Source organism: Saccopteryx leptura, chromosome 3, assembly GCF_036850995.1.
Source record: "Saccopteryx leptura isolate mSacLep1 chromosome 3, mSacLep1_pri_phased_curated, whole genome shotgun sequence".
Classification (NCBI taxonomy): Eukaryota; Metazoa; Chordata; class Mammalia; order Chiroptera; family Emballonuridae; genus Saccopteryx; species Saccopteryx leptura.
Window position 1 is genome coordinate 67915551 of NC_089505.1, and position 16877 is coordinate 67932427.

A 16877-nucleotide genomic window follows, 5' to 3' on the forward strand; every position below is an offset into this window, starting at 1 on the left:
TCCAATGAAACAATTTATTACCAAAGCATAGTGGTTGGCAATTGGGGTGAAGGGTTCTGCTGAGGGGGCCGCTCAAATAATGTTCTTGAATTGTGGGGTCTTCTCTGTTCAATCCCCAGCGGCTGCTGGGAGACAACAGTTGAAAGGAAGCGACAGTTAAGAGGGGGTCATTCACATTACCTGGAGCCTAACTGACGGGTTCCCTGTCGCTAATTGAGACTGACAAGTATTTCACCTAAAGAAGCGGCAGGAATGCACATTCAAGAGATCTTTCTAGATGTTTATCTACAGCAGGCCTCGATTCACATTTCTTCTTCTCAATTTCTTTTTTCTATTTCAAACTGGGAGTGGAACGTTCTGGAAGACAATAAAGTGGCTGTGAGTGTCTTCTGCATTCCAGGAGCTCCCTTTATGCTCCAGATGTGTGACAGGCACTTTCCAGGGATGGGGAGGGGGTGACAGCACTGTGAACAAGGGGATCAAGAAACCTTTGCTAGACTTACAATTGGGAGGAGGGTGGAGACACTACAAATTAAACACATACTTTCTTCTAGAGGGGGAAGGGCTGTGAGAAAATGGGCGATGTGGGGAGAGGAGGCAGGGAGACACCTTAAGGGGGGGTGATTAGGAGTCCCCAGAATCTGAAAGCCTATAACAAGAAGCAGCAGCCGCACAAAAATGGAAGGGGAAAAGCATTCTTGACCATGGAAATGGCAAGTGTATGGGTCCTGAGGGCCTCAGCACGGCCTCATCTGGAATCTGAGGGGAGGGTGAGCCGGCATGGCACGGAGTGGCCTGGAGGATGGATGTCTGGCACGCAGGCCACGTGACTCCCAGGTCGCTGGGCTCCTAACCTAGCATCTCCCCATTAAGTTCCTAACCCAGGCACAGACCTGGTGCCGAGTAAGAGGGCCCCAGAGAACAAGCAGATCCAACACTATAATGACCCTGTTAGGTTTGAATTTTAATATTTCCCTTGTGCTGGGCACAGACTGGAAGGCATGTAAGACCGGCCAGTGCCGACCGGAAGACCAGAGTGGCCCACTCAATAAACATGGCTGGCTGTGTGCCAGGCCAGCGACGTGCAAGAAAGACAGAGATGCCAGAGAAAGACAGAAGCCCATCCTCACAGAGCTCACTGCCAGTGGGGGACTATGACAAGTGAATACACAGCTCACCACCTCCTGGTGGGGGTCCCCAGGAGAGGGCAGAGCCTGAGACCTGGAGAAAGTGGAGTAGGAGGGACTTGGCAACTGCCCAGAGGGGCAGCTGGAGTGGGGAGGTGTGTGGTGAGGGCTCAGAGGTCTTCTGGACACCTGGGGGACAGAGGAACCATTTGCCGAGCTGGAGAGACTGGGGGACCAGGGCGAATGGGTGGAGAAGTCACGCCTTCCCTGTTAGAGAGTGTCTGTGGTGACGACTGAGAGCTTAGGACCTTGTGGAAGAAGCCACCCCCCCCCCCCATTTGCTGAGTCCTCGGTTATCAGCCTGTGTGAAGAGCTTCACACACCTTCACACATGAGCGTGCTGGCTCACGTTGCCGGCACTGGGGGTGTGAGTAAAGGGTGCAGGAATGGAGAAGCTGTGTAACCAAATGCCAACAGGAAGAGGACATGGCTGAAGGAGACAGGCTGCCACCTGGGACACACTTGGACCTGGCTCCCTCAGCCTTGGCGCGACTGGCATCAAGGCGGGTAGGGCTGGCCTGTGTGCTGCGGGATGTTGAGGCATCCCTGGCCTCCACCCTCTAGATGGCAGTAGCTCCCTCTCCCCAGCGGTGACAGCCAAGAATGTCTGCAGACAGTGACAACGTCCCCATCTGTTCTCGCCTCCCTTGGAGAAGTGCTGAGTTAAGACACACACTAAGCTCTGACTCCAGCCAGCCCCAAGGAGAGAAATCACAGCCCCACTGCCTGGGGAGGACACTGGGGAAGCTCTCCTTCAGCACATCCACGCGGCCTTGCCAAAACTGGCTGTAGAGTCCATCTGACCTCCCAGAAATCCCTCTACACTCTCCTACGGTACAAACGGGGGTGTAAAGAGGTACAGTCCTGACGGAGGGCAATCTGATCTCCACAGACACAGGCACACACCAGGATGTGCAAGGCAACCTTGGCTGTAAAACAAAACCCTGGGGCTGAGCAACACATCCACACAATGGACCACGGCACTGCCGTAAACAAGGGCATCCTGTGCTTGCAGGAAGGGCTGCAAGATCACCCGTGAGGTGGAAAGAGCAGGAGCACAGTCAGCGAGGCCTGTGTGTGGGGGACAAGGGAGCCCTCCCAAAGGAAAGCAGAAGCTGCCGGGTGGCTGGAGGCACGGAGGGAGGGAAGGACAGATGACCTCACCATGCTGCTTTCCAGGCTCTGAATCCAAGTTATGCCTGGAACTTCCCCATGGAATTTTCTAGCTACGAGAGCCAATCAACCCCCTTCTTCCTAAAAGCCAACTTGAATTGGGTTTCTGCTACCTGTGATTCCTGAGGGGATAGAAAGTTCAAGAACCCTGTGGAAAAGTCCAGGGTCTAACTGGGAAGCTGGCCCTGGAATAAATATCAAATGACACCTGAGAAGCAGGGCTAAGGGAGGTAGGAGGACGGAGCTTGGTTGAGACTCACAAACTCTTCCTGCTGGAACCCACCTATGGTGCCATCTGGAGGTCTATGGGGTCATAGACCGATGCCTGCAAACTCTGTAGCTGGGTTTCCAGATTGATCCTCAGCATGATGTAGGGTGGCTTCTCGTCGTACTTGAGGGCCATCACCACGTTCAGGTACTTCTGAAGGGTCTCTGTGACCAAAACACCCCCACCATGGGACAGGCCTGAGAGGAGCCCCCAACCCAGAGCCCAGGGGGCTGCGCCCACAGGGTCTCATCCATGGTGCCCAGTAGCTTGCTGTTGCCTCTGTGCCTGGCACTGCCATGGCGCTTAGATTGTTTCTTAAAATTGATTTTAGCCTGACCAAGTGGTGGTGCAGTGGGTAGAGCATCGGACTGGGATGCGTAGGACCCAGGTTTGAGACCCTGAGGTCGCCAGCTTGAGCGCGGGCTCATCTGGTTTGAGCAAAAGCTCACCAGCTTGGACCCAAGGTCGCTGGCTTGAGCAAGGGGTTACTCGGTCTGCTGTAGCCCCACGGTCAAGGCACATGAGAAAGCAATCAATGAACAACTAAGGTGTCGCAACGAAAAACTGATGATTGATGCTTCTTATCTCTCTCCGTTCCTGTCTGTCCCTATCTATCCCTCTCTCTCTCTCTCTCTCTGTCCCTGTAAAAAAAAAAAAAATTATTTTAGAGAGAGAAAAACATTGGTTTGTTGTTCCACTCATGCATTCAATGGCTGAGTCTTAGATGTGGCCTGACTTGGGATCTAACTCCCAACCTTGGTGTGTCAGGATGATGCTCTAACTAACTGAGCTACCCTGTCAGAGCGGACTTAAAAAGAAAAATCTTGGGAAAAGGTCAAACCTATGCAACAGAGGGGCAGTGTCATGAACACCCACACACCCATCACCTAGTCTCAACAACGGTCAACTCACAGACGATCTTGTCTCATCTAAACCCTACGCTTCCCCTTCCTGTATTGTTTGTTTTAAAGCAGATTTCATCTGACTGTCATTTTACCTGTAAATATATTTAGTGCACCTCTAAAACGGAGACCTGTAAACTTACACTGTAAAGTCCAGAGAATAAATATTTTTGACTTTGAGCACTGGTCTGTGTGCAAATGGATTCATCTCAGTTCTCACACAAAAACAGCCAGGACAACTTCACTTATGGATGCTACACCTCAAATTTTAAGTAAGTTTCACAGTCATCTTTTGATGTTGGGGATCTGCACCCCTCACCCCCAACCATTTTGAAATGTAAAACAATTCTCAGTTCACTGGCTTTAGACACGGACTCCAGGGACATAGTTTAAATAATACAAGGGCTTGTTTTTGTTGTCTTCTTCCCCCTAAATAAGCACAATATCATGATCACTTTTAAAAAGTGCCAATTATACCCTGGCTGGCTAGCTGGGTTGAATAGAGCATTGTCCCAAAGTGCAGAGGTTGCCGGTTTGATTTCTAATCAGGGCACATACAGGAACAACTTGATGTCTCGCTCTATCTCTCCCTGCCTCTCTCGCTAAAATCAATACATAATTTTTTTTTTAAAGTGCCAATTATGCCCTGGCCAGGTAGCTCACTTGGTTACAGTGACCTCCCAATACATCAAAGCTGCAGGTTCCATCCCAGGTCAGGGCACATACAAGAACCAACTGGTGAATGCATAAATAAATGGAACAACAAATTGATCTCTCCCCACCCTTCCACTCTCCAAAAAAATCAGTAAGTAATAAAACAAAATTTTAAGTGTCAATTACGACACCAATAGCATCATAATAGTCCCGGTTTGGGGCCTATCAGAGGCCTAGGCGGGAACTAAAAAGCTCACTTAATTCGGTCAGTGCCCCTGGGCCAGCTCTGTGCACAGGGTTCTGTGCTGAATTCTCTGGGCAACCCCAGAAGGGGGGCTATTATTGGCCCCATTCTACTGGCCCCCTCTGAGGCAGAGGCTCAGAGAGGTACATTTACCCACTGAAGGTCCCCTGGCTGGTATCTGCTGGTCTGTCGACTGTGGAACAAGAGGCCGTGACTTCCTCTGGAGGGCGGCCAGCCCCGCCCTCACCCTTAAGTCCATCACCCAAACCTCGCCACCGCCCAGCTACATTCTTTCTTTTATTTTAGGTTTTTTTGTGTGTGTGTGTTGTTTTTACAGAGACAGAGATAGGGACAGACAGACAGGAACGGAGAGAATGAGAAGCATCAATCATTAGTTTTTCGTTGTGACACCTTAGTTGTTCATTGATTGCTTTCTCATATGTGCCTTGACCGTGGGCTTTCAGCAGACTGAGTAACCCCTTGCTCTAGCCAGCGACCTTGGGTCCAAGCTGGTGAGCTTTGCTCAAGCCGGATGAGCCTGCGCTCAAGCTGGCGACCTCGGGGTCTCAAATCTGGGTCTTCCGCATCCCTGTCCGACGCTCTATCCACTGCGCCACCACCTGGTCAGGCTCCCCATGTGTCTTGACCAGACAAGCTCAGGGTTTCGAACTGGTAATGGTAACCTCAGTGTTCCAGGTCAATGGTTTATCCACTGTGCCCCCACAGGCCAGGCTCACTGGTTGATTCTTGTATGTGCCCTGGGGATCAAACCTGCAACCTTGGCATAACAGGACGATGCTCTAACCAACTGAACTAACCAGCCAGGGCCCATGTGTGTGTTGTTACTAGTGTTCAGAGGCACTTCTGAAATTTTTAGGAAGATCATTGTTTTCCTACAGTAGGCACATATACCCATGCAATTCAAAAAGCTCAAAGACAATAAAAGGCTGGTAAAGAGAGGTGGCCCCGCCTGGATCCAAGCCCGCTGATCCCGCCACAGCCCCCGCCTGTCCCTGCCCTTCAGGACATACCTGAGGGCCTCATGCAGCGACTGTAGTGTCCCACGAGGGCCTCCGGGTTGTCAAGGAACCTGACAGGACAGAGGTACATGCGGACATCTCTTTGGGAAGGGAGAACACCTTTCAAACAAAATGTCTCAGAGCCGTACAGTACATTCTTGCTGTTCGCGGTAGTTACACCCTAGAGTTGCCTGGAACACTGAATTAGCAAATTCTGAACCTGCTTTTAGCAGAAACAAAGCATTAGGTTCCTCCGAGCCTCTGGTTACATTTTTATCAACTGATCAATACCTAATAACCTTGTTTTATGTGCCTGTGTTTCAAGACACCTTATTTAATATAATGTGGACTTATTCACACTGAGCTCATGGCCAAAAGCACTCTCACTTGTGCATGAATGAAGCACTTGTGCCTGCAAAGCACATCACTGCCTCCTTGCACTTAGGAACAGGAGACAGCACTTCAGCACGAGGTATGGGGCCACTGTAAACAGCAAAATCACAGACTAAGCACGGAACTGTGGAATGTGGCACTAAACAGACCACACAGGAGACAGTGGTTCACAGGGTGAGGGCTGAGCCTGGACGGCCGAGCATCCCCTCAGCGGGGAAGCTGGGATCGCGGCATCAGGTGAACCAAAACCGTCCCTACTCTGAGCATCTGAGAACGACCATGCGAGCACTGTGAGCACTGACTTCGGGCCTATAAACACATTTAATGACTAGGCACGTTCACAAATACGAAATTTGTGAATAGCGAAGACTGACTATCTACACACAAATATCTGTACAGACATGCACGCGTGCGCGTGCCCACTCCTAGAAAAACAGAAACTTATCTGCTTTTTTGCTCCATCCTTAGAGCCCCAGCCCACTGTAGGGCAACTGGGCTGGCTCCCCTCTGTCCACCTAGCCCCTGAGCACTGTCTTTTCCTTCCCCCACAGCCCAGAAGTCCCCAAGCCCCACCCTCCTGCTCCCCAACCCGCTCTGCCCCATCGTTCCTCTGTGCAAGGCTCTGGGCCCAGTTCAGGCCACATCTGCTCCCTGGACCCCAGCCTCCCCCAAGGCTCCGGAGCCTGGCCCCAGAAAGCCCTTCTAAACCCAGAGCTGTCTCTGCCACTCCCGCTCCCTGCTCATGGTGCTGCTGGGCTCCCCAGGGCCCTGGGGGAGTGCCCCTGCACGCATGCCAGCCCCTCTGGCCTTGTCTCCCAGACTTCCTCCCTCTCATCTCATGCTCCAGCCACACCAAACGTTTTCTAGTCAAAGCAGGTCAAACATCCACCTGCATCTTTGGCCTCTGCCCATAATGCTCCCTCTGCCCTGGACGGCATTTCCCCATCCTGACCCTGTGGAGCTCCCCCCACCCCTCCAGGCAGAGGAAGAGGCCCTCCTGAGTGCCTGTGCACCCCGTGCAGAGGCCCACGGACGCCCTACAACTGGCAAGACCTGTGTATGGGAAGGGCTGGGTCTGACCCCCTTCCTGAAGCCTCAGGATGGGTACAGTGAATGAATGAATGAATGAATGAATGAGTGACAGCCCAGGAGAGCAATCCTTCCCCCACAGGCCATCATGGTCAGTGTCCCTGGGACTCTCCTGCCCTGCTGGCAGCTGGAAGAGCAGGGTCCAAATCTGAGTCATGTCTCTGCTTTCCCAGCCGGGAGCCTTGCACACCAGCAAACCTCGGGGCATCATGCTCTCTCTTGTTTCTTTCTCTCTTTTTTTTTTTACAGGGACAGAGAGAGAGTCAGAGAGAGGGATAGATAGGGACAGACAGACAGGAATGGAAAGAGATGAGAAGCATCAATCATCAGTTTTTCATTGTGACACCTTAGTTGTTCATTGATTGCTTTCTCATATGTGCCTTGACCATGGGCCTTCAGCAGACCGAGTAACCCCTTGGTCGAGCCAGGGACCTTGGGCCCAAGCTGGTGAGCTTTTTGCTCAAACCAGATGAGCCCACACTCAAGCCGGTGACCTCCGGGTCTTGAACCTGGGTCCTCTGCATTCCAGTCTGACGCTCCATCCACTGCGCTACCTCCTCAGGCTCTTGTTTCTTTTTAAAAATTAATTTATGGATTGATTTTAGAGAGAGGGGAAGGGAGAGAGAGGAAGAGAGAGAAATATTGATTAAAGAAAATTTTTTAAATTTATTTATTCATTTTAGAGAGGAGAGGAAGAGACAGAGAGAGAGAGAGGAGAGACAGAGAGATAGAAGGGGGGGGGGAGGAGCTGGAAGCATCAACTCCCATATGTGCCTTGACCAGGCAAGCCCAGGGTTTCGAACTGGTGACCTCAGCATTTCCAGGTCGATGCTTTATCCACTGCACCACCACAGGTCAGGCTGAGAAATATTGATTTGTTGTTCCAATTATTTATGCATTCACTGGTTGGTCCTTCTGTGCCCTGATCAGGTTGAACCCACAACTTTGGTATATCAGACGACACTCTAACCAACTGAGCTACTCAGCCAGGACTTTTTTTCTGTTTCTTTAGCCATCCATTTTCTCATGAACCAGGATGTACAAGAAAATGAGTGAATATTTGTTGAACAAATGGAAAAGGCCACATACACCAGTTAAGATGACCTAGAGAACAAGTTAGGGTTCCAGAAAACCTTCATGTGCCAACATCTCCCCCTCGTGGTTATTTTGGTTACTGCCTCAAGCCTGGGCTGCCGGGTCCAGAATGACAGTTCTATGACTGCCCACATCTCCTCCTGGAGTACCTTTACTCGCCCAGCTCTCACCCCTACCCCCACCCCCACCCTGTGCTTGTGGTTGTGATCTGGGTCTCTGGAATGAACTATTACTCATACTGAAATAATCAATATTAAAATGGTTACTGGGAGCTTGATTAGTGGTGGTGCAGTGGACAAAGCATTGACCTGAGACACTACGGTCCCAGGTTTGAAACCCCGAGGGCTCTTGCTTGAGCCCAGGCTTGCCAGCTTGAGCGCAGGGTACCAGGCTTGAGCGTGGGATCATAGACATGACCCCGTGGTTGCTGGCTTGAGCTGCACCCCTCCCCCCAGCCCCTGGCCAAGGCACGTAAGAAAGGCAATCAATGGTGCTCACTTCAGCAGCACATATACTAAAATTGGAATGAGAAGCAATCAATGAACATCTAAAGTGATGCAACTATGAGTTGATGCCTTTCATCTCTCTCCCTTCCTGTGTCTTTTCCTCTCTCTCTAAAAATATAAATTAAATAAAATGATTACTAGGACTTATTTTATTTACTCTGTACCAGCTTACTGATTGTAGAGCCTCTTAGGGAAGCACTTGACGTCATTATCATCACTTGTAAAGGGGAAGGCAAGATAAGTGTGCAAGGGAGATATAACTATTCTTAGGAGTTAGGGGGAGGCCCTGGCTGGGTAGCTCAGTTAATCTTGATATGATAAGGTTCTGCATTTGATCCCTGGTCAGGGTATATCCAAGAATCAATCAATGGGCCCTGGCCAGTTGGCTCAGTGGATAGAGTGCTGGCCTGGTGTATGGACCTCCAGGCTTTGATTCCAGGTCAGGGCACACAGGAGAAGTGACCATCTGCTTTTGTCCTTCTTCTCCTCCTTCTTTCCCTCTTCCCTCCCACAGCCAGTGGCTCCATTGGTTTGAGCATTGACCCCAGGTGCTGTGGATAGCTCGGTGGTCTGAGTGCATTAGCCTCAGGTGCTAAAAATAGCTTGGCTGACTTGAGCATCGGCTCCAGATGGGTTTGCTGGGTGGATCTCGGTTGGGGTGTATGTGGGAGTCTGTCTCACTATCTCCCCTCCTCTCACTTAAAAAAAATCAACCAATGCCCTGGCCGGTTGGCTCAGCGGTAGAGCATCGGCCTAGCGTGCAGAGGACCCGGGTTCGATTCCTGGCCAGGGCACACAGGAGAAGCGCCCATTTGCTTCTCCACCCCTCCGCTGCGCCTTCCTCTCTGTCTCTCTCTTCCCCTCCCGCAGCCAAGGCTCCATTGGAGCAAAGATGGCCCAGGCGCTGGGGATGGCTCTGTGGCCTCTGCCTCAGGCTCTAGAGTGGCTCTGGTCGCAACATGGCGACACCCAGGATGGGCAGAGCATCGCCCCCTGGTGGGCAGAGCGTCGCCCCATGGTGGGCGTGCCGGGTGGATCCCGGTCGGGCGCATGCGGGAGTCTGTCTCTCCCTGTTTCCAGCTTTAGAAAAAAAAAAGAAAAAAAAAATCAACCAATAAATGCATAAATGAATGAAACAACAAATTGATGTTTCTCTCTCAAATCAATAAATGAAAAAAAGTTAACTTAAAAAAAAGGAGGTGGGGGAAGTACAGGGAGAGAGGGTTCAACCCAGCAGAGCCTCAGAAGGTGGTTTCACTGATGACAAGAGGTGTCCTCCACTGATTCCCAGCATTTCCTAGCATCAGGGGTGGGCACATAGATGTCCTTGGAAAACTGGTTCTAAATGAATGAGTGAATGAATGGTTTACATATGTGCTATCCTGTCTGCCTGGAAATACTTTTTTATTTTTTGATTAGAGGGAAAGAGAGAGCAAGGGAGAGAGAGAAACGTTGATTTGTTATGCTACTTATTTATGCATTCAGTTGTTGATTCTTGTATGTGCCCTGACAAAGGGATTGAACATGCAATCTTGGTGTATTGGGATGATGCTCTAACCAACTGAGCTACCCAGTCAAGGCTCTACCTGGAAATCTGGCTTCCCCCTTGTCTTCCTGGAAAATAACTTTGCTCTCTATACACTGGGTCAGGTATCTTTTGGGTAAAGGCTCTCAGTGGCCCAAGGCCAGGTCACATGCCTTCCTTCTGCTCACCCCAATGCCGGGGGTAGGGGGTGCCTCCATCCTCACATGCACTGTCTGCTTCCAGCCCATGTGTCTCCTCCCAGCCTAGGAACCCCCCAAGGCTGGGGCATACCTGCCTGACCTGCATCTACACAGAAGCCCAGGCCTGGGAAGGAAGGCTCACGCATTTATCCCGTACTTCATGAGCACTCTAGGCCACCAAGCACTGTGCCGTGAGCAACACGGTGATGAAGAGAGCCGACACAGCCCCAGTTCACACAGAAACTTGATGTGAGGTGGCACTGTGGAGGATCTGCTACCTGCCGCCCGGTGTCACCATTCTTCTTTAATGGTAGAACCCCAAGGGTCAGCAGTTACAAGCTGGAGACATTTCCTAAGCCCACTGCAGCTCAGGGTGGCTACGTGACTAAGAGACATATGGCACTTCTGGTCCTGCCCTTTAAAAGTAATGGGGGCGGGGGGGCCGCGGGAAACAGTGGCAACAGAGCTTGCACCCAGAGAAGGCCGTACGCGTGCTGAAGGGCATTGAGGCACCCACCCACCACCCTTGGTCTCCTGCCTCAGGACTGTTAGTGAGAGGGGAGTAAATGTCCCCCTCATTTGAGCCAGTGTTTGGGGTCTATCTGTAAGAGCTGCAGAGCCTTATCCCGAACTAACACAGGATGCACGCGTGAAGGAGCAGGTCACAAACTTCAGACACACCTGACATGTTAGCAACTGAGCTGCACTCCTCCTGCCTGTGTAACTAACTGTGACTTGTTGTTTTCACTTGTTGCCTTCATTTCAAAAATGGAAAACAACTGGGAAACTAGAAAATAAGTGCAACAAAAAATTCAAAGAAAACAAGTCAATGGCTCACATTCTGGCAGGTTCCAAGGCTGGCTTCTGACATAGAGGTTGCGTGCAGAAGCCTGGGAACTGAAGGCCTCTCTGTCTCTCCTCCCCTCTGCAGAGATGTGGGCATGTCCTCCTCCTCGCCTCGCATGGCCTTGCCATGAGACTCACCCTGGCCATTAAACCTAAAAGAGCCACACATGTCCACACCCTGGCAGTCACCCCAGGCCTCTGAGCTGACCGCCCCACCAGTCTGACATCTGACACACTATCTCACTCTCTCTTATTTTTTTTTAAATTTTATTTTTTGTGACAGACACAGAGACAGAGAGAGGAACAAATAGGGACAGACAGGAAGGGAGAGAGATGACAAGCATCAATTCTTCATTGTGGCACCTTAGTTGTTCACTGATTGCTTTCTCATATGTGCCTTGACTGGGGAGCTACAGCAGACCGAGTAACCCCTTACTCAAGCCAGTGACCTTGGGCTCAAGCTGGTGAGCCTTGCTCAAACCAGATGAGCCCACACTCAAGCTGGTGACCTCGGGGTTTTGAACCTGGGTCCTCCTCGCCCCAGTCTGACGCTCTATCCACTGCGCCACTGCTTGGTTAGGCAACACTCTCTCTTTACTGTTTCCCCCAATAGGTGTGAGTTCCCTGAGGGCAGGGATGTGGGTTTTAGTTATTCCCATGCCCTAGGGCCTAAAATGGAGCCTGGAGCAGAGCAGGTGCACAATACCTATTTGTTCAGTGGAGGAAGTCTGCCTCCAATCACCACCCAGCCTCCCACATCTGGGAAACCCTGGCTTTGAGGAAAAAGGGCCTCCTCTGGAGTCGACAGACCTGGGTGTGCGTCTGAGTGCCTCTACTTAGCAGCTGTGTGAACTGGGCTGATTTCCTTAGCTTTCTGTGCCTCAGATCATTACTGCACGCACTTCAGGACTGTGCTGATGAGGACACAGGGAAGCGCTGGGCACAGTGCCTGGTGCAGACAAGGGTAGGAGAAATGTTAGCCTTTAATAGGTATTTACGAGCAGGCCAACGGGGCAGAGGCAAGTTCCTTCCTCCGAGCGTACACAAGCAGAAGACCTGCACAGAGGGGGTAGGGAAGAGCTCCCTGGGGAGTGATGGCTGTCAAACATGAAGGCGGTGAGATTCAGGGCATGGCACCATGTATGCCAAAAACACACCCAACTACACTTATGTTTCAAGGACACAGATACTTCTAAACAAAAACTTTAGGAGAAGTATTCAGAGTAGTGAACTCTAGCAATGTAGCTGGACATTAAAAAATACAGCATTAAGTAGAAGGAAGCAAAGAACAGTGAAATGTAGAGCAGAGCATTATTTATGCAAATTAAGTCCACTCATCATACATTGTTCAGGGGCACAGATACCGCAACACAAACTTATTTAAAAGCAGTAGTAAAAAAAAAAAGTAGTAATCAGAAGCAGTAAACTTGCACATGTAATATTAAGGTTAAAGCTGCAGAACACTGTTGAGTGAAAAACGTCAGAAACAGACGAGGTTTAGAGAATACCATTTATGCAAGTCAAACACACAGTACTGCCACCATCATGCAAGTTTAAGGGTACAAAATACATTTCAGGATGTTTGAGTGCTGTCTGTGGTTGAGAGGAGGAAGATGAGGGATATAAAGAGACACAATAAAAGGGGAGGCTTAATACAAACCAGTGACACAGCACGCTGAGAACTGGAAGTACGATGGACCCAGCGCTGCTCACTGGAGCTTGCCCTCTTCCCACTCTGCACGCGTCCCCGGGCAATCTCACCCTCCCCAGCGCCTCTGTGGACCGCTCCTGAGATACCGCTGACGTCTGAGTCTCCACTTAGACTTCGTTTCTGCACTTCAGACGTAGACAGCCAACCATCTGTGGGTGACCCCTCCTGGATGACTCCTGGGCAACTCTCAGCCCCCAAGTCTGTATCAGATTGTGAATCCAACCTCCGTACGTGTAGTGCTTCCCTGTGTCCAGCTGTCCACTGACTGTCCTTGGTGATGAGAACCAAAGCCCCATGCTCACTCCCCTCTGCGCCCTGCTTGTCCTGTCAGCGGTGCTGAAACCCACACCCAGCACTTTTCCCAGGAGCTAGCTGCTCCTGTCCGTGGTACTGAAACCCACACGCAGTGCCTCACTCGGCAGGGAGCTGCCCTCCGTTTGTGGTGCTGAAACCCACACCCAGCACATTCCACGGGAGCGGGGCTGCCCTCTGTCGTGGTGCTGAACAGCACACTCAGCACCTTCCTTTGCTAACGGATGCTCTGTCCTTGGTTCTGAACCTTGACACTTCTCTCCACAGCAGGGGTCCCCAAACTACGGGCCTGCGGGCCACATGCGGCCCCCTGAGGTCATTTATCCAGCCCCCGCCGCACTTCCGGAAGGGGCACCTCTTTCATTGGTGGTCAGTGAGAGGAGCATAGTTCCCATTGAAATACTGGTCAGTTTGTTGATTTAAATTTACTTGTTCTTTATTTTAAATATTGTATTTGTTCCCTTTTTGTTTTTTTACTTTAAAATAAGATATGTGCAGTGTGCATAGGGATTTGTTCATAGTTTTTTTTTATAGTCTGGCCCTCCAACGGTCTGAAGGACAGTGAACTGGCCCCCAGTGTAAAAAGTTTGGGGATCCCTGCTCCACAGTATGTGTATGTGAGCAGTGGCGGGTGGTGGGGGCATGCACTGTCTTGGTGCTGAATGTCTAAAACTAGCAGGATCTGGCGGTTTTACACGCGGGGGTGAGGGATGAACACTGGTGGCTGGTGCTGTCGTGTGCTGAGGCAGGGCCCAGACCTAACTGCTCAGGTTGCCCACGTGCCCCGTGAAGGAACGCATGAGTGAGTCATAGTGTCCAGTACATGGTGAGCATTTTCTACAGGCCAGGCTCTGTGCTGAGTGCTGTGTATCTGATGCCCTGGAATCCTTCCATAGCCCCCTACAATGGGTGCTAATAGAACCCCATCTCACTGAGGACACTGAGTCTTGTGGAGGTTAAGCTGCCCACCCAAGTCCCTGCAGTGGCGTGGCTGGAATCTGAGCCCAGACAGTGTAACTCCAGAGCTACGCTCTCGTCTGATGAAATAAATGGTAGAGCACAGCCCTGAGAACTGGCTCTGCTGCACACCATCTCCCCCTCTTTTCTGTCCCAGCTGGGGCAGCTTATGCCCCACCTGCACGGGTGCTGGGCCAGTGCTGGGCTCTGTTGAGCCCTGGACTCACTTCTGTTTCAGCTGCATGATATCCTCGGTGTTGGGAAGGCACTCAGTCCACGGCAGGGTCCCGTAGAGCCACTTGAGCAAACAGTAGCCCAGGGCCTGGAGGTCGCTGCGGCGAGACGGCCCTAGGGAGGGAGGGAAAGGGCTGGCAGCTCGGACTGGATGCTCCACTCACTGTCACGTCTACCCCCTTCCTTCCTCCCTCCCTCTCACCGACTCAACCACCCAAGCATACAAGCTCTTGTCTGTTCATTCACTCTTCCTTCCCCTACTCTCACGAGTCTCTCCGTTATTATCATTCCCTCGCTTGGCCATCCCTTCATCCCCATGCTCACTAGCTCACTCCCTCATCTACTTGTCGTTCATTCATGCGCTCATGCATTCAATGAGCCCTCAGAGCCCTGAGCATCAGGCCCCATTCGAGTCCTCAAAGATTTGCTTGGGTCCCAGTCCTTCAGTCTAGTGACAAGATGGTTACATTGTTTGATTTCACAGAACAGAGTATGAGGGGGCCCAGGAGGGTGGAGCCTGAATACAGCCTCAGTAGGGGAGCAAAGATGACCACTGGGTTTTATTTTTCTCACGCTGCCTATAAATGTCATGATTTAGACCATTCGTGTAAGCATTTGACCAACACTGAGAGTTGACAGTACCAGACCCTCTGTCACCTGCTGCTAGAGGCACAGGCATCATCCCTTTCCTGGGGGAGCTCAGAGCTCCATCTGGTGGAAGGACGCAGGCTGGCACATGGATGGCCATGATACCAAGGGAAAGAGGGGCTGAGACCTCAAGGAACTGTCCCCAAACTCTCTGCTCACTCTGCACACTTCCCTACTTCCCTTGGATACTCTCATTACTCCCCAGGGCTTCAGCTAAGTCCTGAGATCCTGTTGACATCGGAGCCTCTGTCCAGGGTTCTCTCCGATGCCCCAGACACAGATAGCCAATCGCTTCCTCCACAGCCCCTCCTGGATGACTCCTGGGCAACTCTCAAGTTCTAAGTCTACACCAGATCCTCAACCTGAACCTCTGGATGTGCAGGGCTTCCCCCTTCCCGGGGCCCAGCTTCCCTCTTTCCTTGGTACTGAACCACTGGCCACAACTCCCTAATGCTCGGGGACACTATTCTTAATTCTGAATCCTTATCGTTCCCTTAGGAGACTCCAGCGCATGGTCATCTGTTGTTTGTGGCTGTGAAATCCTAGAGCTGCCCTTGTAGGAGAAGTACGTCTCCGTGGTCCTGAACCCTTTCTCTGGCCTCTTACCACATCCCCTGTGCTGGTCCAAGCTAATGAACTCCAGGTCCCCCTCATGTAGGCTCTTGCTGCCTTCCACGTAGGTCACATGTCTGCCACCTGGAGAGTAGCGGAAGGAGAAGCCATAGCCTGCCAGGGTCACCTGTGTGGGCATGGGGAGACACCATACAGTTTGGACGCTGGGAGCTCAGACTCTGGAATCAGACATTTCAGTTGTGGGTGTAATTTGAAACAATCAAATGCCCAACAGTACAAAAAAATGTGAAGTGAAAAGAACCCAAACCAACCATCCTATTGCAGCCCAGCTCCCTAAATCTACTGCCTAGAAGTAACCATTAATAATAGTTTCTTAATGTTTCAAATCTTTTTTTTAAAAAATAATTGGTAAACACGTGGCCGGGGCGGGCCCTAGTTTCCCACAGAGGGATCACACTGCTCCTCCCACTGGGCCGCCAGCTTTCTGCAGTTTAAATGGTTCAGGTGTTAACTCTGGAACCAGATAGATCGGATCCAGATGTCATGTTGGCCCTTAGTGACTTTATAACCTTGCGCAAGTTAAGCACTTTAAAAAATTTTTTTATTTTAGAGAAAGAGAGAGCAAAGGGGGGGAGATAGAGAGAGAGAGGCAAAGGGGGGGAGATAGAGAGAGAGAGACAGAGAGAGAAAGAAGGAAGGAGACAGAAACACTGATTTGTTGTTCCACTTCTTTACGCACTCATTGATTCTTGTACATGGCCTGACCAGGGACTGAGCCTGCAACTTTGGTGTATTGGGATGACATTTTAACCAATTAAACTACCTGGCCAGTGCATTATGTAACTTTTTTTGTTTGTTTGTTTGTTTTCATTTTTCTGAAGCTGGAAACAGGGAGAGACAGTCAGACAGACTCCCGCATGAGCCCGACCGGGATCCACCCGGCACGCCCACCAGGGGCGACGCTCTGCCCACCAGGGGGCGATGCTCTGCCCATCCTGGGTGTCGCCATGTTGCGACCAGAGCCACTCTAGCGCCTGAGGCAGAGGCCACAGAGCCATCCCCAGCGCCCGGGCCATCTTTGCTCCAATGGAGCCTTGGCTGCGGGAGGGGAAGAGAGAGACAGAGAGGAAGGCACGGCGGAGGGGTGGAGAAGCAAATGGGCGCTTCTCCTGTGTGCCCTGGCTGGGAATCGAACCCGGGTCCTCCGCACGCTAGGCCGACGCTCTACCGCTGAGCCAACCGGCCAGGGCTATGTAACTTTTTTTGTGCTTTGATTTCTCCTTTTGTAAAATGATGATGACAGGCCCCAACTTGCAGGGTTGTTATGAGGCTTAGGTGAAT

The 16877-nt window shown here is 51.2% G+C and overlaps 1 protein-coding gene across 7 annotated transcripts in view; it reads right to left on the reverse strand.

Annotated features, from left to right (window-relative positions):
• Positions 1 to 16877, reverse strand: part of VRK3 (VRK serine/threonine kinase 3) — a 44338-nt gene continuing 27461 nt past the window's right edge. For 5 of the 7 annotated variants that reach the window (XM_066374076.1, XM_066374077.1, XM_066374069.1 and 2 more), the window contains 5 exons: positions 15570 to 15702; positions 14309 to 14429; positions 5460 to 5518; positions 2644 to 2792; positions 1 to 125 (listed from right to left, as the gene is read on the reverse strand). In XM_066374076.1, coding sequence (XP_066230173.1) covers positions 2644 to 2792; positions 5460 to 5518; positions 14309 to 14429; positions 15570 to 15702 — 462 coding nt within the window. In that variant the 3' untranslated portion in view covers positions 1 to 125. The other 2 variants (XM_066374071.1, XM_066374072.1) reach the window with 2 other exon arrangements.